Raw genomic sequence first — 26170 nt, 5'->3', positions numbered from 1 at the left:
CTTCCTGAATGAGCAAGGTAAGCAGGACTCTTATTATTTCTCTTAGGAGTCCTGGCACAGTTTACTTAGCTTCTCAGACAGAAATCATACTTCAGATCATAAAAATTATATACATCCCTAAGGTCAGCTTCTCCCTCTCTCTCTCCCCAGATCAGTCTTTATAAGATATCTTTTGCTTTAGTACATAGGTAGGCAGACATGTATGGCACTGGTATCAATGATGTTCTAGCAGCCAAGTTTCACAAGTAAAGTTTCTAATCTAGTTGGGCCCTAGTAACAGTTCACATGTTTCTTATTTCTTTAGAACAGCGTATTGTTCCTCTATTAGCTGTGTACCTGTAAAAACCTTAGGCCTGATTCACATCTGTGTTTGGTATTCCATTTGGATAGTCCGCATGGGGACCCCCCAAATGGATTACTGAACGCTTTGACAAGCAGTAAGCTTATGAAAGCACATGGACCCCCATATACTCCGTGTGTTTTTCGTGCACAGTCCGCACGAGTCATGCGGAGAGGAAAGTAGTTTTTGATGTGCTTTTCTCTATGCATGACTTGTACGGACAGCGCATGGAAAACACACGGACCCAATTATAGTCTATGGGATCCATGTGCTTTCATAAGCTCACCACTTGTCAATGCATTCAGTGTTTCGTTTAGGGAGTCCGCAGATGTGAATCAGGCCTTACATGTTTGTTATCACACTAGGGGGCTGATATGTTTGCAGCTCCTAATAAGATAAATATCAAATTTGATCATTAGTGGGCATAAGATTTTCAATAGTACGGATTTATGAAACATCTTGGAACTTTGCTTGGATGCTGCGGCCATATCAAGTATATAATGAAAATATTCATCAAAATACTTCTGCATAATATGCTGCCATTAACATACAAAACAAATTGTAATTTTAGGAACTCTCATGCTTTGGGAATATGTAATATGAAATCTGAAAATGTGTTTGTCACGGAGCAAAGGTATACGTCTTCCTCCGGATGGTCTTTTGAATCAACACGGACGCAAGAGGTCGGGAGACAACAGCAATTTATTGTAATCCACAAAGTTAGTAGCCGGCAGCGGTCACATCAACCGTAATAACAATAAGTCCACAGAAGTCACAATCCAATGATAACTTTGGTTCCTTGGTCCTGTAACTATATCCTGGCTCTCTGCAGAGCTGTGCACAGGCCGGCTAACACATACTAACTCCAGCTACAACTATATACTAAAACTGTTACACCTATATCTGTGGGTGGGAAGGGCTGAGTCACAGATCCTTCCCCCCTCACCTATACCAAGGAGAGCAGACTCCCTGTCTACTATGGACAATGCACCATCCAACATCTTCTTGGAGACACTGATCAGATTATCTCCACCCATTGTCCTCACTGGTCCTCACTAGTTAGAGGTATTTGCATACAATGTGCTAACACACTAGACCCGAATCAGCCAACTACACACTGATGTTTACAACAGGTTAGAGAATACATTCCACATGAAATATATATTACACATTGCCTATTGCCGACTCTAACCATCCCGTGACAACCCCTCCCCCTCTCAAAACATGTGCATGACACAATTGGCCTACACAGGTAAATTGGGGAATGCACATCAGTCTCTATAGCTCATATGTCCTCCTGCCGGGATAACCCATCTGCGTTCTGGTGTTGGTTCCCTCGGCGGTACTGAATGGTAAAGTTGTAGGTTTGAAGGGCTGGCATCTGGCAGAAAATCCGGTCGATCCATGTTGGCGTCTCTCTGAGCTTGGCTTCTGGTCACTGCTCCCACAAAGTGGCACTGTAGATTTCCAACATCGTTGCCTAACAGAACATCGGCCGGCAGCCCGCTCATCACACCAATTGTGCATCGTTTTGGTCCATAACCATAGTCGAGTTCCACGGTAGCTTTAGGAATACGTCTTTGAGTACCCCCTGCCAACTTGATAGAAATGCCAGGGCCCTCCTCTAGGGCCTCGGGTCGCACAACTCGGGGGTCCGCTACCGTTAGGAAAGCTCCCGAGTCCCGGAATCCAACAACTGTTCGGCCATCCAGTAGGACCTCCTGCAAGTGCTTCCTCTGAAGGTTTGCGGGATGTGTGGCGGAAGGCTGAATCCCATAGACCCCTGGAGGTGGAACAGATGGGTCATTCATGGAGTCATCTGGAAATGGGGCCAAACTTTCTGTCCTAGGGGTGGTTCCCAGGTAGTGAATAGGCCGGGATGCCACGGTGGCCCGTGCCCCCATGTTAGCAGGGCAACTAGCTTGCAAATGTCCAGGCCGCCCGCACCCAAAACATCTGCGCTCTAGCATTCTTCCAGTGGGTCGTTGTCTAGGGACAGGGTTGTTCATAGCTGGAGGCCGATGGGCTGGGGCAGGGGTAGAGGGGGAATTGTAATCCTGAGGCCGGACACGAAAGGTGGGTGGCTGGCTGAAGGGTGTCTGGCGGACTGTGGTAGTTTTCCGCTCCTCTGCAAACAACCTATCCCACTGCTGCCACCAGTTGTCACGGAGCAAAGGTATACGTCTTCCTCCGGATGGTCTTTTGAATCAACACGGACGCAAGAGGTCGGGAGACAACAGCAATTTATTGTAATCCACAAAGTTAGTAGCCGGCAGCGGTCACATCAACCGTAATAACAATAAGTCCACAGAAGTCACAATCCAATGATAACTTTGGTTCCTTGGTCCTGTAACTATATCCTGGCTCTCTGCAGAGCTGTGCACAGGCCGGCTAACACATACTAACTCCAGCTACAACTATATACTAAAACTGTTACACCTATATCTGTGGGTGGGAAGGGCTGAGTCACAGATCCTTCCCCCCTCACCTATACCAAGGAGAGCAGACTCCCTGTCTACTATGGACAATGCACCATCCAACATCTTCTTGGAGACACTGATCAGATTATCTCCACCCATTGTCCTCACTGGTCCTCACTAGTTAGAGGTATTTGCATACAATGTGCTAACACACTAGACCCGAATCAGCCAACTACACACTGATGTTTACAACAGGTTAGAGAATACATTCCACATGAAATATATATTACACATTGCCTATTGCCGACTCTAACCATCCCGTGACAGTGTTCTATAATTTTGAATACTAGACATCTAAAAAAAATGTTCATTATTATAGTATAACTCGAATGGATTGCACTTTTGGCCTTTATTAAAATGTACTAAAAGTAAAACTCCGCCTAAAAAGTGAAAAATGATCTATAAAATCTTATACTCGTGTCTATAATTTATAATAATAGGCATTTCTTAGATGCTTGTGAGAGACATGTATAATTCTTATACTGGAATATTTCAGCAGATGTAATTTATCAAATTATTAGTTTAAAGTTTCTACTCATAAATCTTAAATGACTGTTGGGGGTTAAAGGGGTTTTCAAGAAAGCTGATCCATGAAACCTTTAAGCTCCTTAAATTTTAGCGAAATCCAGTGTGAATTACTACTTGAGAGCTGTAAGCTTTTGATGTATTGTGGAGTTCAGTTTCTTAAATTTCCGATGTGTCACCTTTCAATTGTTAACGCCGTTAAGGCCATCAGCAAAAATGGTTTGTTCTATGTGTAGAAGGACACATTGATGTGACCGACCATTCTAGTCTGTTAAAGAACATTCACAAAGAAATAAGTTTTTGTGTTGTCTTTACATTTTTTTTGTTTTTGTTGTTCTTGCAGATACAAAACAGTATCCGGTATTTGTGGGGCACAAACCAGGAAGAAACAACACACAGAGGCACAAAATGGACATCCAACAGATCATGATAATGAATCGAACGCTATACATAGCTGCTAGGTGGGTAAACCTTTTGTCTTAAGGTATCCATTAACCGTTGACTGAGCATGCATGTGTTCTGAATGTAGAGAGGTGAGTACAGGTCACTGCTAGATACCTCTAGTAGGATGGGGTGTTAATGTACAGCATATGCGATCCTTCTTTCTCCTTATTGGCTATAGGGGTAGAGTTAAGAAGCCGCCAGACACATGAGATAGTCAGCCAGTTCTGCCATAATGAATGGATTTATCCATATATGTTCTAATGTATACAGGAGACTTTAGTGGAACGATGATATTGGAGTCTTCTTCCACTTACCAAGCTAAGGCCATCATGTCCATTGGTTCAATGACTAGGGCTGGGCTGTAGTACTCAGCATAGCCGCTATACAGTGTGCACTGTTGTGCTTGGTAAGTATCAAAGAGGCCACACTAAATATCATAGCCCTGGAAAACCTCTTCAAATGATATAATACATTCAACATTTGCTCAACTACCCCATACAACAGAATTGCCTAGTCAGTGAAGATCAACTTATCAGTAAACTAGAGTAGATTTAGTAATTGTTTAATTACAAAGTAGCCATTGAGTATGCTAAAATCTAATGAAAAGTGTAAGCTGTCAATCAGAAAAGTTGATATAGTGACCATGCTGTGTTGCTGCAGGCTTAATGTGTGAAAGGTAAAAAAAATACCCAATTTCCTGCTGCTTGTTTTCATTCACTTGCTAGAGTTGATTCCTAATGACTTATTATTGCAAGAAAAAAAATCTCATCTGTCCCATACAGAAAGCCCATTGTTTGTGTAACACTGTTGTGGAATGTGTGGATGAGATCTGATAGACCTCATGCAGCTTCTGGTACCTCATTATGCCATGGCAGACATGGGAGACTCCAAGATGTCTTGGGATTGGCTCTAGCCGGCTCTTGCCGTTGACACATTTTTTATTTTCCATTACAAGGTGTAAGTGAGAGATGAGCACAGATCATCCCCATCACAGTGGCATCTATACTGAAGTATCTATCTCCTTTTAATTACTGTCAGCCTTAGACCTTTGACTGGTATGATATTCTTCTCATTATCGCCGTGTACAGTTTCATCTCGCTGCTCTTACCACTTCTATTGCAGAATACAGTCGCAGTTAAAAGGACCTGGGTAATTACCATAGCAGACAATAGAGACGATAAGATTTGCTTGCCTTGTGTTAGCAGACTGGAATAAATGCGGAGATAGGGGTTTGCTCTAATTACCGGCCTTTGAATGTAATTTATAGATGATTATTTACCAGCTGAAATGTTCATGTCAATCACGCATATGCATTCATTTTGTTTTTTTCTCAACATAATGTACAATCTGCACTCAAGTGAGAGATAAAATAATAATCCACATTGGTTTCAAGCCTTCAATGTTGCTCGGAGCATGAAAAAATATTCCATTTAAACTGTATCTCACTAGGAGTCCGGTAAATTACCCTAAGGCGATACTGTTTACCGCATTCGCATACCTATAAGCTATCGTTCTTGTCTTATGTCTCTCTATGCCGGCCTGTCATACATTTTTACTCTCAGAATTTATTGAATGTTTTTTTGTACTCTCATATAATTGAGATGTATACATTGAGTATAACTTGGACAATCATATAATTGGAATAGTAACCAATTGGCACAATAGTTGGGTACAGATTGCCTGCAGATGTAGCAGATTCATTCCAACTTTCTGCAATGGGATATATTGCCGCAGCATAGACTGTAACAAAAAAACTATTTCCAATGACTTTTCATTGGCTTTTGTCATCTTCTGTAATAAGACAACACACTACATATAGTTACATGAACTATTCTATATTTGTAGCATCTACTATAAGTCACCTACACAGCAAGAGTCTTTTACGGGTACAAAGTTGTCCATATACACTAGGTAGAACACCCGTAGAATGAATGACCATGCAGTGTATGGTTGTTACGCCTATGCAATCATATATATTTTAGTTTATAATCACCATTAGTCATTCACATTGCCCGAACTAACTTGCTGAGTAATATCAGGGTAAAGACTAACAATCTTTCTGGGAAAGAAAAGATTAAGAAAAAAATCATTCTAATAATAATAATAATAATAATAATATTATTATTATTATTATTATTATTATTATTATTATTATTATTATTATTATTATTATTATTATTATTATTATTATTATTATTATATTTTTTTTTTTTTTTTTTTTTTTTTTATGCAGATTGTGAACCCCATATAGGGCTCACAATGTACATTTCCTCCCTATTAGTATGTCTTTGGAGTATGGGAGGAAATCCACACAAACACAGAGAGGACATACAAACTCCTTGCAGATGTTGTCCTTGGCAGGATTCAAACCCAGGACTCCAGAGCTGCAAGGCTGCAGTGCTAAACACTGAGCCACCGTGTGGCCCCAGAAAACATCATTCGTGCAATAGTGGCTATGAATTGATTCGACACTCTTCCATTTGTTAACTAAAATGGTATAAAAAATATATAATTATGGCTGGGCACAGAAGATTCTTATTAAAAAATAGAAAAAAAACTCAGATGAAAAAACACACCCCAGATTTGGTTTTCTATATATCTATTGTTTTCTCGTTGAAGTACATAAATGCCAGCAGTAGGTTACACCATGGGTTAAAACAGAAGAATTTGCACCAACACTCTGAACACCCACCTAGCCTGAAGCCCTGAAAGGTTTCCCACTGTGTACAGGAGCACATGTCAAAAGATTCACACCCTTCAGGAATCCACAGGGTTGTTCATTCAGCAGCTGTTACAGCACAGCTCCTGTAGACATACATTATATGGGTGGTCATGGGTCACAAACAGCCAGGAGCTCCCAGCCAGGAGCTCCGCACAATAGTCTTCCTGAACAAGTCCATGTCATGGTAACAAAATCTGGCAATACTAGTCGGAGGTGTAAGAGGGAGAATTTCTATTTGTGCTAAAGCAGCGGAATTAAAAGCTGGTTTATAACATAGAATTTATGGAACTTCACATTTGGGCAAAACAAAGTCTTTTTGTCTGAAACGGAAAAGATTCTGGTCAGTAAAGCAGGAAAGGAGGCTCTCGCTGTGTTAGCAAACAGAGGTGGGAAGTGCAATTATACCGTTATTAGGTTTCATTGAGACTGGACTGCTGATGTCATGGACTGGACTTAGCAATATATGAGAGAACAAGCCAAGCAGAAAGGTTTTCAGGTCTTCTCAATGCAGCCATGTTAATGAGGATTCTTTGGCAATTTTTAGGTATCCAAGTGAATAGACCTATATTGCCGCTTTGTGACTGATTAGTAATGTGGTTCAGTCAAGCACAATGTCAGAACAAAAATGAAAACTGTAAATTAACGCTGGAAAGGCGCAGCCCGGACAACATGGGGGGGCGTCCACTAATGCTCACTTTGTAGCATTTAGCTAAAAACCATCAGCCTGATTATTTTGTCTGTTGTCGGGTTGTAGCATTGCTCTGCCCAAGACCAAAATGGGCACAGCAAATTAAGTTGAAAGCTAATGTTATTCTTCTAATGACCCAGACTGTGGTTTAGCCATTAAAGTGAACTACATGATAAAGTGCAGCGTCCAGCTCCTAGGAAGCAAACAGAAGTTCTTTTCTTTCGCAAATCCAGAACACTCCATATTGCAACATTTGGCAGACAACAGAACCTAATTACAAAAGAATTTAGCCACAAGCGTTAAGTAGTTGTTGGAAATCCTCAACTCATTTCTAGTTATTTTGGCACGTGGTTTAAAATGTAAATGATTTACTAGCGCTACTCCCAGATGCTCCCTATTAACCTATTTAATGCCAGTTCTTCCATTTAGTCTACAGTCCTACAGTAAAAGTTACAATAGATACATGCACCAACTGGGAAAGTGAAGGACAGAGCTCGGTACTTGAAGTGCCAATCAACGAAAACCACGATGATTCCCACTTGTTTGCATTGGCCTTATTGCATAGGCCGATGGAGATGGGGGGAAGAATGATTTCTACTGCATTTGTTTTTCCCCATTTGGCTGCATAGATTATTGGCACCACCACCTTGTCAGTTGTTAACCAAGATAACCCTGAAGATAAACCCGTATAATAACGTCTTTATTATAGGGACATGTACAAATTGAAATAGTCGCTTGTCATAGAAATGGCTTCACCTTCTCTTCTTATAGATCTCAATGGGGTCGTATTTTTGTCTTATTGGATCAGAATTAAGTGGAAGCTGATAAAAGTTCCTAGTAATTGTTTATTCAGACTTAGATCAAACACCAGATCTGCTAATGACCATTCCTGATACAAGAGGACGTGGACGAGTGGGAAAATTTTTCATCAGATCTGGGGCTAAATCGCCAATCTGCAGGATGTTGAGAATGTTAGGAAAGATTACTTAAATTCTGATAATTTTATGCAGAACTATACATTGGAATAAAATATATTAATATCTTCTAATAAACATGAACTACTTAATTTACTTTACACATACTTAGATTATTGGTGTAATAAGTACCATCCTGTTTGTACAATAGATATGCTATGGCCAGGCCCTATAGACTGTGCTTTAAATTTGACGCGTTTCATCCATCTTATTATATATATATATATATATATATATATATATATATATATATATATATATATATATATAGTGTTTTCTTGTATATTTACACTTAATCATGTTAAAGGAGTGCCCTCCCCCAAACACACACACCTCAGCAGAAGCTTAAGATAAGAAAATATTTATATTTACTTCTCCGTTGAGCCAGGAATACAATGGAGACTCTATTCAAGTGTCTGGTCTTTGCTTGTTTAACCCTGCTGTTCTGTTCGCATTTGCTATACACTTGTACTGTTCCCGGGTCAATATGACCCGACCTATTTTTAGCTATTCTAATTGTTTTATTTGAATACTTTTTTCATTGAAATACTTTATGTGAACATGTTTGATCATAAACAAAAGAAAAATTTTAATTCAAACTTTATTTTTTTATTTTTTTTCATAAAAAGGTTACACAGGCTTTTTGCAATTATCTTCGATTGTTGACATTCTGCACACAAATAATAAAGAAGCTTTACATTACTATTACTAAAACATGAAATTTATCTTTTTGAAAACAAATTTTATAAATCAACAAATGAAAAACCTGAACATGTTCATGCGTTTTTACATTGAGCACAATAAGACCCATGTCCTTTACACAGATATTTTGAACATCCAGCACATGTCAGATTAGTCTTATTGTCACAGGAAGACGGACAGAAGCTCCATCTCTTCCTTTGTTTGCTGGTAGCTGTGCTGGTGGAGGCCGTGGATGTGGAGTCTCTTTCTTCAGCATGCTGGACACTTTTTACAATGGCTGCTGCTCCCTCACTTCTGGGGGTCACTTTTCTGCTCCCAATATATGGCCTCACCAGGGATTTTCCCAATTCCTCAAGAAATAATCTTCTTTTATGCAGCTTATTCCGGTTCCAATCGGGGTCGATTTCTCTCCATAAGACAAATGCATTGTATGCAGAAACGTCCAGTATGTTATAAAATAAAATCATTGGCCACCGATTGGTTTTGCGTTTGCATGTATATGTTGATATTATTTGGTCTAAAGTATCAACTGCTCCCTTTGTGGCATTATAATCCAAAATAATGTCAGGCTTTCTGTCTTCTCTATCACTTACGGCATTGTCATGGTGCATTGTGCTCATGAGAATTACCTGTTTGGTTTTTTTTGGAACATAAGAAAAAACAGTTGTATTTCCAGAAAAATAAAAAGTTGAACTGTACACCTCTCTCTTGCTAAGGATACCTTGCGGTAGCTCAGGTTTGTTTTTTCTCATAGTACCCAGCATGGTAAGTTGTTTTTTCTTCAACATCTGGCCTAGTTGATAGGATGTAAAAAAGTTGTCACATGTGACATTTTGTCCTTTTAGTCCATGAGTCAAATCTAGAACGCGCATACCCTGATGTTTTTCAGGTCTTTCATCAGGGGCTTTTCCTGTATACACTTGAACATTTAGAGCATATGAACTTTTGCTGTTGCAAAGTGTCCAGATCTTGATGCCATATTTTGCTGGGTTACTTGGTATATATTGTCTGAATGGGCACCTACCTCGGAATGTCACCAGTTGCTCATCAACAGTTACATTTTCACCACTGTTATACAATTTTGGTAGAATCTCTACCCATTGATTCCAAACATTTCTAATAGGGGCTAGTTTATCTTTAGCTCTTCTTTCTATTCTATCTGTTTTAGAATCAAACCGCAGTACTCTCGAAATGTCATGAAACCTTTCAAGACACATTGTAGCTCTAAATATGTGGCGACCGGTTTCGCAATTCCACAAACTTTTACCCTTTGAATGATAGACAACCAGTCTCCTCTCTCACAAACAGACTAGTAATTACTTGCTTATTGATAAGAACAATGAAACCACCACCATTTGGGGATGAAGTACACATAAAAAAACATAACTTTTGCAGTCAGAAATAATCAGAGACCTGTAGAACAGTATAAAATGCTATCGGGTCATATTGACCCGAACAGTACAAGTGTAACAATCAGCGTGTAGCAAAAAGTAAACAAACAAAAACAAAACAAAAATGTAGAGCTCCACAAATGAGGAAAAGTCAAGGAACCACTAGTTTCAAATCCTCATTAAAAAAAATCTGTAGGGTCTCAAAAATCATTTCGGGTCATATTGACCCGAACAGAACAGCAGGGTTAAAATAGCAAGGACTATATGCTCATCTCTTCGTTCAACCAGGGAGAGTCTCCACTTGGGTTCCAATCTTAGCTGGATCTTCCAAAGTTCAGCAGATATGTGTACGGCCAGCTTTATTGTGGCCTATACACTCACCGGCCACTTTATTAGGTACACCTGTCCAACTGCTCGTTAACACTTAATTTCTAATCAGCCAATCACATGGCGGCAACTCAGTGCATTTAGGCATGTAGACATGGTCAAGACAATCTCCTGCAGTTCAAACCGAGCATCAGTATGGGGAAGAAAGGTGATTTGAGTGCCTTTGAACGTGGCATGGTTGTTGGTGCCAGAAGGGCTGGTCTGAGTATTTCAGAAACTGCTGATCTACTGGGATTTTCACGCACAACCATCTCTAGGGTTTACAGAGAATGGTCCGAAAAAGAAATAACATCCAGTGAGCGGCAGTTCTGTGGGCGGAAATGCGTTGTTGATGCCAGAGGTCAGAGGAGAATGGCCAGACTGGTTTGAGCTGATAAAAGGCAACAGTGACTCAAATAGCCACCCGTTACAACCAAGGTAGCCAGAAGAGCATCTCTGAACGCACAGTACGTCGAACTTTGAGGCAGATGGGCTACAGCAGCAGAAGACCACACCGGGTGCCACTCCTTTCAGCTAAGAACAGGAAACTGAGGCTACAATTTGCACAAGCTCATCGAAATTGGACAATTGAAGATTGGAAAAACGTTGCCTGGTCTGATGAGTCTCGATTTCTGCTGCGACATTCGGATGGTAGGGTCAGAATTTGGCGTCAACAACATGAAAGCATGGATCCATCCTGCCTTGTATCAACGGTTCAGGCTGGTGGTGGTGGTGTCATGGTGTGGGGAATATTTTCTTGGCACTCTTTGGGCCCCTTGGTACCAATTGAGCATCGTTGCAACGCCAAAGCCTACCTGAGTATTGTTGCTGACCATGTCCATCCCTTTATGACCACAATGTACCCAACATCTGATGGCTACTTTCAGCAGGATAATGCAATGCCATGTCATAAAGCTGGAATCATCTCAGACTGGTTTCTTGAACATGACAATGAGTTCACTGTACTCCAATGGCCTCCACAGTCACCAGATCTCAATCCAATAGAGCATCTTTGGGATGTGGTGGAACGGGAGATTCGCATCATGGATGTGCAGCCGACAAATCTGCGGCAACTGTGTGATGCCATCATGTCAATATGGACCAAAATCTCTGAGGAATGCTTCCAGCACCTTGTTGAATCTATGCCATGAAGAATTGAGGCAGTTCTGAAGGCAAAAGGGGGTCCAACCCGTTACTAGCATGGTGTACCTAATAAAGTGGCCGGTGAGTGTATAGCGTTAATTGCAGACACATTACATGTTTTGGCTTTATGGTCCCACATCCATTATAGTCATCCATTTTCTGGGTCTGTACTTTTTTTTCCGCTAGCCTTAGTTTTGTCCACTCAGTTTCTGTCCTTGTAATGTTTAAGTGATCTATTAGAGGTTCTAGTACAAGCTTTGTTATCCTTTGTTATTAAGTAGCCATTATGCTTGTCCCATTACAATTCCAGCTCTCCAGCAATGAGCAGTAATCTTTGTCTTGCTACAATGTAATTGGTGTCACATTAATAATGTTCTTTCGTTTGCAGGGACCACATCTACACAATAGACCTGGACACATCGCACACAGAAGAAATTTTTTTCAGTAAAGTGAGTAATATTCCTGCATTTCCGTATTGTCTAGCTCTTACATAAAGTGAGATACCTTCAGTATAAAAATACAGAAAGCTATTCAATTCAGTTCAGTTCAGTTCTAGTGTTGCAGTAAAGCCTATAAGGTAAAACTATATCCAGATAGGTTTATGGCCATGTTATGGTTCTATGCAAGCTGTACACATTGTACACATTTCTATAACACTGTACGACACTCTAGAAATCTTCGGGTCCATATTATGTGTCTGTTTGGTCCTGTGGGTTCATGGTGGCTCAGTGGTTAGAGCACTGGTGTCTTGCAGCCCAAGGTCCTGGCATCGAAATGAGCCAAGAACAACTTCTGCATGGAGTTTGTATTCTCTACCAGTGGTTGTGTGAGTTTCCTACAACCTGCCAAAAATATACTAATTTATAAATTGGCTTCCTCTAAAACAACTGACCATGGTGGGTGTTGGGATAATATGACGGCCACTAACGCCACTGCCCTCCCTCCACCACTTGGCGAGAAAAGCACATTACAAATGTTTGTCATATTCTATGGAGATGCCATACATGGGAACTTTTCTTCTGTAGGATCTGTACAGAATTTAGAATATAAGTAAGGGCAGGTTCACACCTGGGCCCGGTCTCCGCTTTCAGGTTTCTGTTTTCTGCCCGAGAAACTGGACAGAAGACGGTAACTGGCAGTCATTTTGCAAACCCATTCATTTGAATGGGTTTGCAAAGTGTCCTCCCATGAGCGTCTTCTGGCCTCCACGGTGAAACCATATTTTTTTTTAAGCTGACACAGTCAAACATGCAGGACTTTGTGTCTGGTTAAAAAAGAAAAAAAAAAAAAAAAAAAACGGTTTCACTGCAGAGACCACAGAATGCTCATGGGCACACACTGACTACAAGGTTTCCGTCTCCTGACGCCAGAAGACGGAAACCCACAAAGCGGTGAACGGGGTGCAGATGTGAACTCGCCCTTAATTGTGGCATATCCTAATTGAGCTTGTATTATGACAACATATAGGGATATATAGGATTTATATTTCTTTAGTATCTATACAGAATTTGACATAAAAATGACATCAGGATGTTCAGTGAAAGTGCTTTATGTCTTCTTAGTATGACAAAGAGGTTTTCTTCCTATTAATACAATAAATGTAAGTTATAATACCGAAATTGGTCTTCCAAAAACGTACAAAATTGTAAAAATCTTTAAAATCTTCCAACATCTAATGTGAGAATGGATGAAATTGCATTTCTTTATAGGTACAGTACTTGCAGAATGAAATGGGCTTGGGAAATATTACATTTGTCTCCTATATTAAATCTTGCATTTCACGACATGGAAAAGCTACAAGAAGCTTCCAGACACTTTATATATAGCGTCTAAACTAAAAAAAGAGACGTAGCATTTAATATTTAGTATTTCACTCCCCATAGGACGCCTTTTCATTCTGTCTGTACCCATCAAACTCTGGGATGACAAAGCACCTTTGAAAATGGAAAAAACACAATTATTTAATACATGCATTTGTGAAGAAGGGTTTTATCCTGTGCAGTATGTTCTCTTTATGGAAATGTCTCAGAATCCCTGCAGGATTATCCATCAAATGGCTTTCATCCAGCTGAGTTATGCAGTTGCATTATGCTTTAACATTTACTTAAAACACAAACAGCCATTTTAGCAGTGTTTTGTCTCGCTGTTAATAAGTGATCGCCTTAGTACAAGGCTTTTATTCACTGATTTGTCTTCGACTTTGGTTATTTACTGAATTATACTGCATATACACACAGTATGTACAGTATATTTTCCGTTGTGGTTTTGGTTCTAGATATCTACTGGTTAATACATATCCTTTAGAGCAAAGTCATCCAGACCATCAATCCTGGTGAACCAGTCAACTATCTTAGATGTATGGGAGTTTCCTAACTCTCTTCCAGTAGATGAAGTTGGGAATATGTTTTTAGATGTACCTGGCACCAGCTTCCTTTCCTCTTGCCATTTAGGCCATATTGTTGGCTTGATTTAAAGGAGTATTCCATAATTTTTCTTTATTTTATGACTTCAATAAGAGTGGAGCTACCATTACATGACCCCACCACAAACAGGACTCAGAGTTTTCTGGTTCTGTGCACTGTATAGTACAAAGTCCAGATATACACCCAAAGAGCTGATCCATGGGGGGAGGGGTCAGCTATTGAACCCCAAGCTGATCAGGGGCCAAAAAAAATCATGGATCATCCCCTCTAAGCAAAGTTATATGTTTATGGTGGAGTTGGGAGAAATCGCTATTGGCCAAAGAGCATTCGGTCTACATTTACTGTAGGTGTATGGATACCTAACACTTTAAAGCCTGATCACAGAGGGGTGCAGCATAAAGTCACAAGGTCAAATCTAGTTTCTCATTTAGGGTCAGCAGCCATGTATTGTTTTATACTTCAGCAATAGCTTTTTATTACAAAAATCTGCAGAATAGTAAGCTGACAGAAGTATACAACTGGCCCCATACATTGATCACCCGTAATGCAAGTGAACCCTGGCAGCTAGTGTTGGATTCCTGTGCAGGGCTACTAGAGGAGGAATGAAGTATTGCATGTTGTTCCATCAAGTGAATGGGCAGTCTGAGAAACAGGTTAACAGCTCATGTATTAGAGGTGTCTTTCACAATGAAGTCAATGGAAAAGTACTGCCATATAATAGGGTACGTCATATATATTAAAAAACACAGATTTTACAAATCATATTCACATGGTTGACATTGAGGGAAAGCTGCAACAAAATGGCATGTATGAACTTGGCCTTAGTTGTTACATTTATTTGGCCAAATAAAATATATTAAGCTGAACAAAGGATTTGACCTAGAAGACAACAACCCACACACTTCCTAACCGTGGTATAACACAAAAGTACAAAAGCTTTTAGTAAAGATCATTTCATTTTACTGGAGAGTTATTTGCATAGGACAGGCTATGATATTTCTGTTCTTTGCATAACGTTTTCATATCTTTATGTGACACAATGTGATCCTTCCTGCTATGATCTGTCATGCTTCAAAAGTTTTCTTAAAGGGGACGAGTCGCTATGAAAAGCAAAATGACAGATCAACAGACTAAATGGTTGCTGAAAGACCAGGAACCGAGGGCGATAATTCATATGCAGACGCCCAGTTCCTGCTGAGGCTCCATTCACATCTGTGTTGTAGTCATCCCAGAGCAGAGTTTCTGAAATTGCAGGAGAAAAGGTCCTGCAAGACCAACTTTTTCATCTGGTGAGATCAGGGAGAGAAAAAAAATAGGCATTTAGTGGATCCCACTGTAGTTGGTGGGGTTCCTCGGGGTTCATTGTTATCTGTCATTACATGGATCCTTCTTCATTGCCCATTCATCTGTTTCTACGATCTACCAGAAAAGCATATAAAATAACACAGAGGTACATGCATCCTTAGTCTGCTTAACCTGCGAGTGCAGAAACCATGCAGCACATGCTGGTGTCATGGTGGATCACTTGGTGCAGTATCCCATCCTATAGTTTCTCCTTATGAATACTATGTCATAGTAATGCAAGTGGTTTCTTTCATCAGTCATGTGAGTCCAGTAAAATATAACGCTTGCTCCCAATTTGACATGGAAATTGATACATAAACCTAAAAATACTCAATTATACAGTATATTTTTCCATTCTTTAATGGAATGTATAATGGTTATTTATGGTATAGGCAGCCCCTTGCTATAACTCTTATATGCCATTTTCTCTATTTCAATCAATGACAATGACAAACATTTGTAATGTGCTTTTCTCACACAAGGGACTCAAAGCATAGGAAGCATTGTGGAGTAGGGGAGTGTGCGGCTGCTGTATATCCACAACACCCACAAGGATCAATTGTTATACAGGAAGCCAATTCACCTATCGGTGTATGTTTTTGGCATGTGAGAGGAAACCCATGCAAACACAGTGAGAACATACAGTCTCCATGAAGATGTGGCCCATGGTTAGGGTTGAACCCAAGACCATAATGTCGTGAAGTTCGCCAAACCACCGTGCTGCACATGTTGGTATCTATTTCAGGCAATGGGGGAAAACTAGAGTAACGAGCCTTGTCTGATTCAAACCATTGACCCATTGCCAAGTGACTATGGCATTAGCCACAAGGATCCCGCGTCATCTATATTTGTGGATATATAGAGTGACCTACTTCTTATGTGTTGTCACCGGAGATAAAGTATGTGTTATTGCCAACTTAGAAGCCTGTAAAATCTCCTGAATATGCATAGGTGCCGTATTCTACAGTAGCTTTAGTGCCAGGGCTTACATCAAAGCACTTGGAAGCTGCTTTTGGAATGCTGAGCATCTCTTTTTCCAACTTTATGCTTCTATCAATTTTATTATGCTGATGGCGTGAAGCTCTACCCAGGGACTTCCATACGGCCTGCAAGAGCTGCATGCTTCATTAGCATATTGTTATGCCTATGGTGAACTGAGGAACTTTAATAATCCTTCCCCTTGATATACATCAGTCCTTGGCCTCTTTACATTGTAATTCAACCTTTGGTGCTAAAGTGTATGGATCAGGAATCTGTGATAGTGCATTAAAATTGACACCCTCATCTAGAGCGGTAAATATGTCATAGCCCAGTAAACAAGGTAAAAAAGGAATGAGATGATGTTTATGCACATATGAATAAAGAAGTCCCCTCGGACTGCTCTGTAGGATTACCCAAGTGTCTCCGCACCTGTCAGACAAGAAATATTGGACACGTTAAACATCGCATTCTATGCTACTTTCCGTACATGACAATTAATCATAAGGGAGACAGATGCAACACATAAACTTATATCCCGCCGCCTGTTTCTTCACTTCAACTCTGACATTAAAAATCAAAGACATCACCGCCTTAGGGGCTCTAATTGATTTTTTTTTTTCTTGCTCTTTGCAGAAACTGACATGGAAATCTAAGCAGCCGGATGTAGACACCTGCAGAATGAAGGGAAAGCATAAGGTAAGCAGTTTCCATTTCTTTCACTGACACCAAGGGTTACCCTTTAGACAGTTATCTGTGGCCGCCGCCTGTAATGTGCCATGGATCACGGCACACAATCCTTCGGTGGTAATTGCTTTTTCAATTAACTCGGCGACTTTCATATGCAGAATAGTTGGTTGTTTACTGTAAAATATCATGTTATAATGAATTCTTTACAAGAATCTGGAAAAAGTGTTAGTCCTTCTAGATAACTAAATGTGATGGTAACGGCATATTGCAAAATTAAAAAAAACTGAATATAAAATAACAGAACAGAAGCCAAACCATTCCAGAAATTCCAATATGAGATTATAGGACTCCAAGGGGTCTACTAATACATTGGAGAATAAAACCCAATATATAGTATATTCAATAATGTTTTGAGAATCGATTCATGCAAAGTAAAGTTTGTGAAATGTTGGGGAGTAGAGATTAGCGAACAGTAAAATGTTCGAGGTTCGATATTCGTTTCGAGTAGCCCCTCAATATTCAACTACTAGAATCGAATATCGAACCCTATTATAGTCTATGGGGGGAAAATGCTCGTTTCAGGGGTAGGCAACATTCGATCAAATTATTCTTACCAAGTCCACAAGTGAGGGTCGGGCTGGATCCTCCGTGCAGAGTTCTCCTTGCAGCGTCCCTGCGGTGTCTTCCCGCTCTTCATTCACTCTGCCAGGCATTGGACCTGGGCAGAGCCGACTGCGCATGCCCGCACTACAAGAGGACATGCGCAGTCGGTTCTGCCCAGGCCTGATGCTTGGCAGAGTGAATGAAGAGTCGGAAGACGCCGCGGGGAAGTTGCACGGAGAAGACTTCTAAAGGTAGGAGAAGAACCAGCATTGATTGGCCGACTGTATAGCATTCGGCCAATCAATGCTGGTTCTGCATCGAACTTTTACATTCGAACAGCAAGTGGTACTCGATCGAGTATGAGTATTTCGAATACCTACTCGATCGAGTACTACTCGCTCATCTCTATTGGGGAGTTGATGTAGAGATGAGGTCATGTAAAATCTGAAATTCTACTAGAGTAGACTTAGGGGAACCATAATGGAGCAGGCAAATGAAATAACTTATTAGGTTTAATACTGTGATATATTGTCTAAATACATTTCATCTTATCTACAGGATGAATGTCACAATTTTATAAAGGTTCTACTAAAAAGAGACGAAGAGACGTTGTTTGTCTGCGGAACAAATGCTTTTAATCCTGCCTGTAGAAATTACAGGGTAAGTACTTATCTTTCTGTTTTTACTGTGTTGAATAGATGTTACATACTGGATGTGAATGCAGTAGATTCAACCAGGGTTGTGTAATAAGAACCATATAAAGATCAAGGTCCAGGTCCAAAAGATAAATGATCTTTTACAGGGTTTTCCAGTAACAAGACTTTACCCACTATCCAGACCCCAGTGTTTTGCACCCCATTTTGAATGGAATGGCAGGCTGAAAATGTGCTCCCCCTCCTCCATTCATATCAATGGGAACCACTGGAGATAGCACAAGTATACGACTCTGCGCCTTGCAGTTCTAGTGACTGGTGGAAGTCCCGGCAGTGGATCCCCCACCAGTCAGCAATCCTTTGGATAGGCACTAACTTCTTGTTACCAAAATACACCTTTTTTGAGCACTGAAATTATTTCCAATTTTTAGATGTGGCAAAGAATCATCTTTAAGATTCTACAGTATACTGATACTGGATTGCAAGGTGTCAATATGCATTATGGCAGGATCAACCAGTCAACTAATATGTATATGGTTGTCCTAACTCCATTGAAGGCAGATATAAGGGTTAAGTAGATCAGTCATGTTGGAATTTAGCATGTTGGGTTGTTTTGATCTTCTGGCAGATATCTGTCTATGGTTTATTTCCCTTTTCCTACTGAGATCACATATACACTTGGCTGAGCCAAGAATGGATGTGTGTAGGGATCAAAAGGTTAAATCTGTTGGCCAAGCAAGCATTTGGCCATCAGCTCTTGAGAAACACTCAATACATACAAGAAAGTTGTCTAACCTTGCTCATTTTGGCAGGAAGGGGCCTCCATGTTGAATTTCAACACCCACGTCTTTTAGTCTCAAGCCATGACCAGCAGTGCATGCCAAAGCCTTGCTCCCCTTTCCGCACTGACAGTACAAGTTTGGCTAAACAGAGTATGTGTATGGGAGAATCTGGAGACGTAGCTGTTGTCTCGGCTGTTAAAGGTTTAGTCAATAGGACTGTAAGAAGGTTAACAATAATATATATTAGCAATAAGCTATAAATTACTACATGTGCCAAATAGCTTAACAAAGCCTTTTTATTTAATACACCCATTGATAGTTGTTATTGCATTAGTTATAAGCATAGTAGTAAGCTTAGAAATAGCCTAAAAAGTAACAAAACCTCATTCATGTCAGATTTCAATAAGCCATCTTCAATAAGCCTTCACTATGTAAGAAAGGCTTTTAATAATTGAGTAATTTAATTTGTCTTTTTATCTTGTGCCTCAAAAGTAAATAAAATAAAAATAAAATCTATAGAGAGATGATGTGCTTGTGTATGATATCTCCCGCAAAGCTGAAGGGCTTATCAGCTGGAGTGTTGAGCAGCCCCTGCAGGCGGTGGCGGCGGAGGAGTTGGCGCACCTGTATGCGCTGGAATCTCCTATCTCTCCTCTTATCTGTCTTCTGCAGGCCTTGAGAAATAAACTGGTGCTTGGGGGCTGTCTATTTCACTGATAATCATCCATAGCTGTGGGGGTCGGCCGCTCTTTGTTTACAACCTCTGTGAGAATTTTGGGAGCCTCTTCGGAGCTATAAAGACATCTCAATGTTACTTTTTGTTTTGATAACATCTTAATATGATAATTGGAGCTTTTATTGCTTTAAGCTATGGGCTTTGCTGGTTCTAATGACTTTTTTTTATTAGAAGTACAAGAAATACAGAAATTAAGGCAAACCCCATTTCTTCATATCGTTCATGTTAATTTGAAAGGAAATGGTGCAAGGGACCCTCCATCAGGATCCCCATTGCTTGCTAGAACAGATGTCTTGATGTAGGTTGAATGGCCGGTCACCATGCATGTGCCTGCTGGTTTATACAGTCTCTGTGGGCTTGCCAGGTGCCATGCTTGCCTATACTTTGGAGCCGTGTGCATGCTTGGCCACTGATGCTTTCAAACTCTTCTGGGTTTGGACCACTGATCTACTGATCGTGGGGCCCCTCGCAATCATAATATTTAGCACTTATCCATATATACTTTTCTTGGGATGATTCCTTTAAAGACTGGGCTTTACAGCAATTTTAGATGCTGCAAGTATCCAGTTTTTCCCTGTGTTAACCTAAGCACATATTAAATCACATTTATATACTCACAATCATGCACCTGCAATATCAGACAGGGGGTAACTCGAGGGGGGAGCAAAAGATGTAATTGCAGCTGAGCCTAGGAGCATTGGGGGCCATAAGCAATGGCGTAATAATAGGGCTCACAGTGGTAACACTAACTGGGACATAAGTCCAACAGCTCATCCTCACCTCTTTAGATGAGTCTACCTTCCTTTTATTGCTGGCAATATGTGTATCCTAAATTTATTACCCTCTGGTGGTGCAATAATTGTGAACTGTACAATTACAATGGACCACAAGCATTGTGACATATCCTGGCAAAGAAACAAAAAACAAAAACAAAACACTTTCAAATTGAAGGATTCTATTGGAGGGCTTCATGGCTCCCTAAGTAACATCATTATAAGACTTGGTCATGTGACAATGTATCAAGAAGGGTGCACAGCACATCATTTCTAAATGTATTCACCATATAATACGCACAAAGTGCAAAATTCTGTAATAGTTTGTATTCCCTGAAAATCTTTTTAAATGAATGAAAAAATCCCGAGACTTTTTTCTAATGTATAAATAGTACGATAGTACATTGTGGTTTATGTCGCAGAGGAATAAGCACGGCCACCTGTTTATGCAATGAATAGACAAGTTATTTTGCACACAGATACAGTGTGCTTCTGTCTTTTACAGTGCTTTGTTTATCTGCGCTGTTATGTTACAAAATCATATTTTCTTCTACTCCTCCACCATTCTCTGCTTGTATCGGAGCAGAATGCAGCTGGCTTTCCAATAACTGTGCCAAGCAGTGACTACTCGAACTCCCCTTGTCACCGCTTCATTCTCATTCGTTACAATTAATGCATGTAACAAATCCCAAGAAGTTGTTCTCGTTCTACTGGTGTCAATGTTTTTTTTTCTTTTCGGCAACATAATTTCCAGAATACAAGCCATCCATCTCCTCGTATCTCGCAGATGTTTCCTTATAATAATCTCTTGCCTCTGCTGATTTCATCACCTGCTGCCCATGTCATTTGTAACACAAGTGGTATGGGCAAGGGGAACTCGCACAAGTTAACATGGACACCTGTGTACATCTTGTCTGTTCTGCTAGCTTTGCAGATGGCTCTTCATCAACCTTTGACTCGACAACAGCAGACAGGGCCCCTTCTTGGGTTGCAAAGTGAAAATGCAGATGGGCATCAGATATTGTGGTGCTCCCGTGTAGTGTAAGCTCTGCTTATTTTCTTCATACTGACACTTCCAAGCCCCAGCCTAATTGTCCTGCCTAGAAAAGTAATTGCTTTCTGAAAGACTGGACAGCCAAGATTCATGACAGGAAACAAATGATGACAAGTCCTCAGCTGAATGATGAAAGCTTTGTACCATACCAGTAAAAAGTTAATTGCTGCCTGGTACAGCAAGCAAGGTTGTTTCTCAAGATCTATAAGCGGTTTTCTGATTTATGCCAGGTACACCAGTCCATTGAATGTATCTGTGTGATAGATTACAATGAAATTTACTAAATAGTGGGCGATGATATACGCCTTCTTGAAGTTCCCACCACTAGTTTCTACTCTAACTCCAAAAAAGGTACCAAGATCTCCTGCATACAAAGCTGGAGAAGAGTAAACCGAAAACATGGTATCTTATTTTAGAATGTTTTGCCATCATTTGAATAAAAATCTGTAGATTTCATAGACTACCATAATAGATGCTCCGGGGCTTAGTTGATCACCCCGATGACATCACTATCCCAGCTCAGTGACAAGGCTCCTCCACAGTTTAAACTCTAGTTGGTAGATTTCCAAGTTTGTTCTGCTGAACAGAGGGGACTTTATTATGTCTTTGCACGTTGAGTATGTGCCAGTCACCACAGACCACATAATCAGACACAGTTCAGGAGAAATCCCATAAAGGGATAAAATATCACATGAAGTTTAGGAGAGAAAGAGAATTACCATTGGCAAGTATACAATTATGAGTGCGTTAGGTGATTTTATAATTGGCCATGGTTTGGGTGGCTTGGTAGTAACTGAATCTTTTTGTTTTTACAAGGAAAACCCCCATGATGTGGCATAACTCATATAGTTCTGTAGTTTGCCTTATTATCAGAAGAAAAATGTAGGCTGAGTCTATATTTGTGTTAAGAGTTCATCTGTTATAGTTGCAAGAAAATGGACTTCAAGCCGTGATGATCCGTCGCATGATAGACACCAACACTCCCAGCAGACCCAATGGTCGTATAATTTTATCTGTCAAAATACTTAATCGTGTCCATCGTTTTAGCAAAAAAAATATCCTGCATACTGTTCACTTTTGTTCCTAATAAATATACCAAAATCTGCAATGGAGATTCCAAGCCAGATGACAACACAACCTAAATATCTGCCTACAATTTTGGACATTGGGATTTCTTGATAAGAGTTTATTAATTTTCATATAATAATTTTGGCAAACCATGATAGTGAAACATTTTAATAATAATTTGTCATTGTTCTATCTTTCAGATGGACACCCTTGAGTTTTTAGATGAAGAAATCAGTGGCATGGCCAGATGTCCATATGATGCCAAGCATGCCAACGTTGCTCTCTTTGCAGGTATGTCTGCCATTTATATCACGTATCTTAAAGTTTGGTTTTCCTATTAAGTAAGGTAGTCGTTGTGTATTATACATTACTATGAAGTTTGAAGATTAGAGATGAGCCAGTAGTATTTGATCGAGCCAAGACTAGTGAGGGAAAAGCTGAACCTTGGTGGTGTGGACCAGCACCTGTCCAACTGGAAACTAGACTACCTGACAAACCGCCCTCAATATGTGAGAGCCCAGGACTGTGTCTGACACTGTGATCTGTAGTACGGGGGCACCACAAGGTACTGTTCTTGCCCCATTCCTCTCACACTGTATACTGCTGACTTTAGGCACAACTCATCCAGCTATTACTTACAGAAGTACTCCGATGACTCTGTTATAGTAGGCCTTACCACTGATGGCGACGATAGGGATTACAGGACTTAAACCGTGACTTTGTTGAATGGTGCCAGCAGAACCACCTCGGGATTAATGCTGAGAAGACCAAGGAGATGGTGGTGGACTTTAGTAAACGGAGAGGTGCTCCAACCCTGGTGGAGATCCAAGGGACATGCATTGAGATAGTCAGGACCTATAAGTATTTGGGTGTGCTCCTCAATAATAAACTAGACTGGGCTGATCACCTGGAGGCGCTGCACAGAAAGGGTCACAGCAGACTCTACCTGCACAGGAGGCTGAAGGCCTTCGGAGTCCAAGGGCCTTAGGGCCTTTTTCAACTCTGTGGTTGCTTCAGCCATCTTTTTCGGTGTGGCCTGCTGGGGGAGCAGTATATCAACCAGGGACAGAAATAGACTTGACAGGCTGATCAGAAGGGCCAGCTTTGTCCTGGTGAGCCCCCTGGACCCAGTACAGGTGGTGGGTGACAGAAGGATACTGTCTGTGGTGACCTCCATGCGGGAGAACAAATCCCACCCCATGTATGAGACCTTGATGGCACTTGGCAGCACTGTAAGTGACCGTCTGCTTCACCCCAAGTGTGAGAAGCAGCGCTATCGCAAGTCCTTCCTTCCAACCGTGACCAGGCTGTATAATCTACATCAGACCAAGCGAAGATCACTCCGTACAGAAAACTAATGATTATGATTATGAAGTCTTCCTTCTTTCTTCTTTTGTTCCTTAGCTGCTATGGACTCTTAGTATATCTTCACTTCTCAGCTTATCTGTGTCTACTTCCGTAATATATTACTGTGTATTATCCTGTATCTATATTACTATGCTTCTGTAACTTACTGAAATTTCCCCACTGTGGGACTTAAAGGATTATCTTATCTTATTCAATCGAATACTATGTTATTCAATTGAATACTACGGCATTCGAAGTACTTGTACACGTTCGAATAGCCCACGGTAAATGTAAAGGCATTTACCGCGTGGTATTCGACTGAGTATGACTATTTTGAATGCTGTAGTATTCGATCATATAACGTAGTATTCAATTGAATACCTACTCAATCGAATACTACTTGCTCATCTCTATTGAAGATACTGTGGGTGTCGAAAGTGCACAGAACAATTGGGGGGCATATGTTAGAGCTGTGTATATCTCAGCAGGCAGCAAGGGAGGAGAGGTTGTGTAGAATTTTGATATAGTCATTAGCGACTGTTTACTTACATATTACTGCCCGTAACTCATTATTGCTTCCCAACATATGTTACATCTGCCAAGTTGTATATTAAAAGAGGAGAATGAAAGTGGGAAAGTAATCAAATGCCTGATTTTTAATGAATGCTAAACTGGCTTTGGAGCTTTATGTTGTACTTTACATTTTTAGTGGCGTATATTGAAATTGTGTCCTCTCTTACTAACATAGATCTGTGCCATTAGGGTAGAATTTCTATTAGACCTTAAAGTGCAATTTTGTGAATGTATAAAACTTTCATTGTTTAAATGAAATGTCAGGCGTAATTGGAAATATTACTTGAAAAGATCAGAAAGGTCAATGCATAATTTCTATGCTAAATCTCAAGGTCACTTATTTCATTGAATTTCCGATTAGTACAGTATGAGGAGGTATTCTGTATGGGAATACAAGACTCGAGAGTCTGAAGGAGACGACTATTCAACCAATGGCAGGCAAGACTAGCATAACCACTCAGATAATAATATATTCCAGTCCAGCATAAAAGATAAAAATACAAATAGGGATTTTATTTTTCAAGAATAGGATCTTATTTTCTCTTTTATTCCTGATTTTGATGCCATTTTTCTTGTAGCTCTCCTTTCGGCATATGACCTCACACTTACAATGCTGTTCATTTCAGTACAGCGACTGAGACATAAAACAAATCTATTTTCTAAAGCCAAGATGGATGTGTCTGAATGAAATTTTATTGCTGGCAAAATAGAAAGAACTCATCACTGCATTGGACCCCAGGGCGGTCTATCACATTATATATTATATGCAGTGGATGTTTCAGTACTAACCCCAAGTGGCCTTGTAGAAACTTTATATTCTTTATGGTGATTTAGATGCCATTTTATGCCTCTTTCTATTAGCATGTGTATTGTATAATACGCGACCACCACTGAAATATGCCTCATAGGTATCAATCCATTGCATGTTGGACACTTATCCCTGGCTAGTGTAGAAGAGAGCCAAGTCTTGAGCTGTTTCTCATTACTTTACTTCATGTAAAATAAAATGAAGACTAGGAAAGAAAAATAATCCAGAGGGGATAATGAGAGTGGAAAGAAGAATAATTTCCCATGACTCTGCTAGTGTTCAGCGTGGTCCAAGATGACCATGTAAATACACACGCGCAAGAACTTAATTGGATGCATCTGCAATATTATACGGCATTAACAATATAAAGTCCCATGTTCTGTTGTGGTGTTTTTATCGGTATTTTATAAATTTATTTTATGAGTAGATCTCAAAATGGTCAGGATATTGTATTTGCTTTAAACAACATTCTAAAATGTTGAAAATATCTAGATATATACAATGAATTCTAGAATAGAAAAGTTTAGTCGTGAACATTCCAAAATGTTAGTTGGTTTCTTGTG

The 26170-nt window shown here is 40.2% G+C and overlaps 1 protein-coding gene across 9 annotated transcripts in view; it reads left to right on the top strand.

Annotated features, from left to right (window-relative positions):
• The window catches only part of SEMA6A (semaphorin 6A), a 193434-nt gene that overhangs the window by 68038 nt on the left and 99226 nt on the right, over positions 1–26170 (top strand). For all 9 annotated transcript variants that reach the window (XR_012715502.1, XR_012715501.1, XM_075272212.1 and 6 more), the window contains exons 3-7: positions 3689–3806; positions 12164–12224; positions 17157–17219; positions 18372–18473; positions 23080–23170. Coding sequence is in view for 7 of the 9 variants with exons in the window: in XM_075272212.1 (XP_075128313.1) it covers positions 3689–3806; positions 12164–12224; positions 17157–17219; positions 18372–18473; positions 23080–23170 (435 nt within the window). In the remaining 2 variants the exon portion in view is untranslated. The remainder of the gene's footprint in view (positions 1–3688; positions 3807–12163; positions 12225–17156; positions 17220–18371; positions 18474–23079; positions 23171–26170) is intronic.

The sequence above is a fragment of the Leptodactylus fuscus genome, chromosome 1 (genome assembly GCF_031893055.1).
Source record: "Leptodactylus fuscus isolate aLepFus1 chromosome 1, aLepFus1.hap2, whole genome shotgun sequence".
Lineage (NCBI taxonomy): Eukaryota > Metazoa > Chordata > Amphibia > Anura > Leptodactylidae > Leptodactylus > Leptodactylus fuscus.
This window is presented reverse-complemented; position numbering and strand designations above follow the sequence as displayed.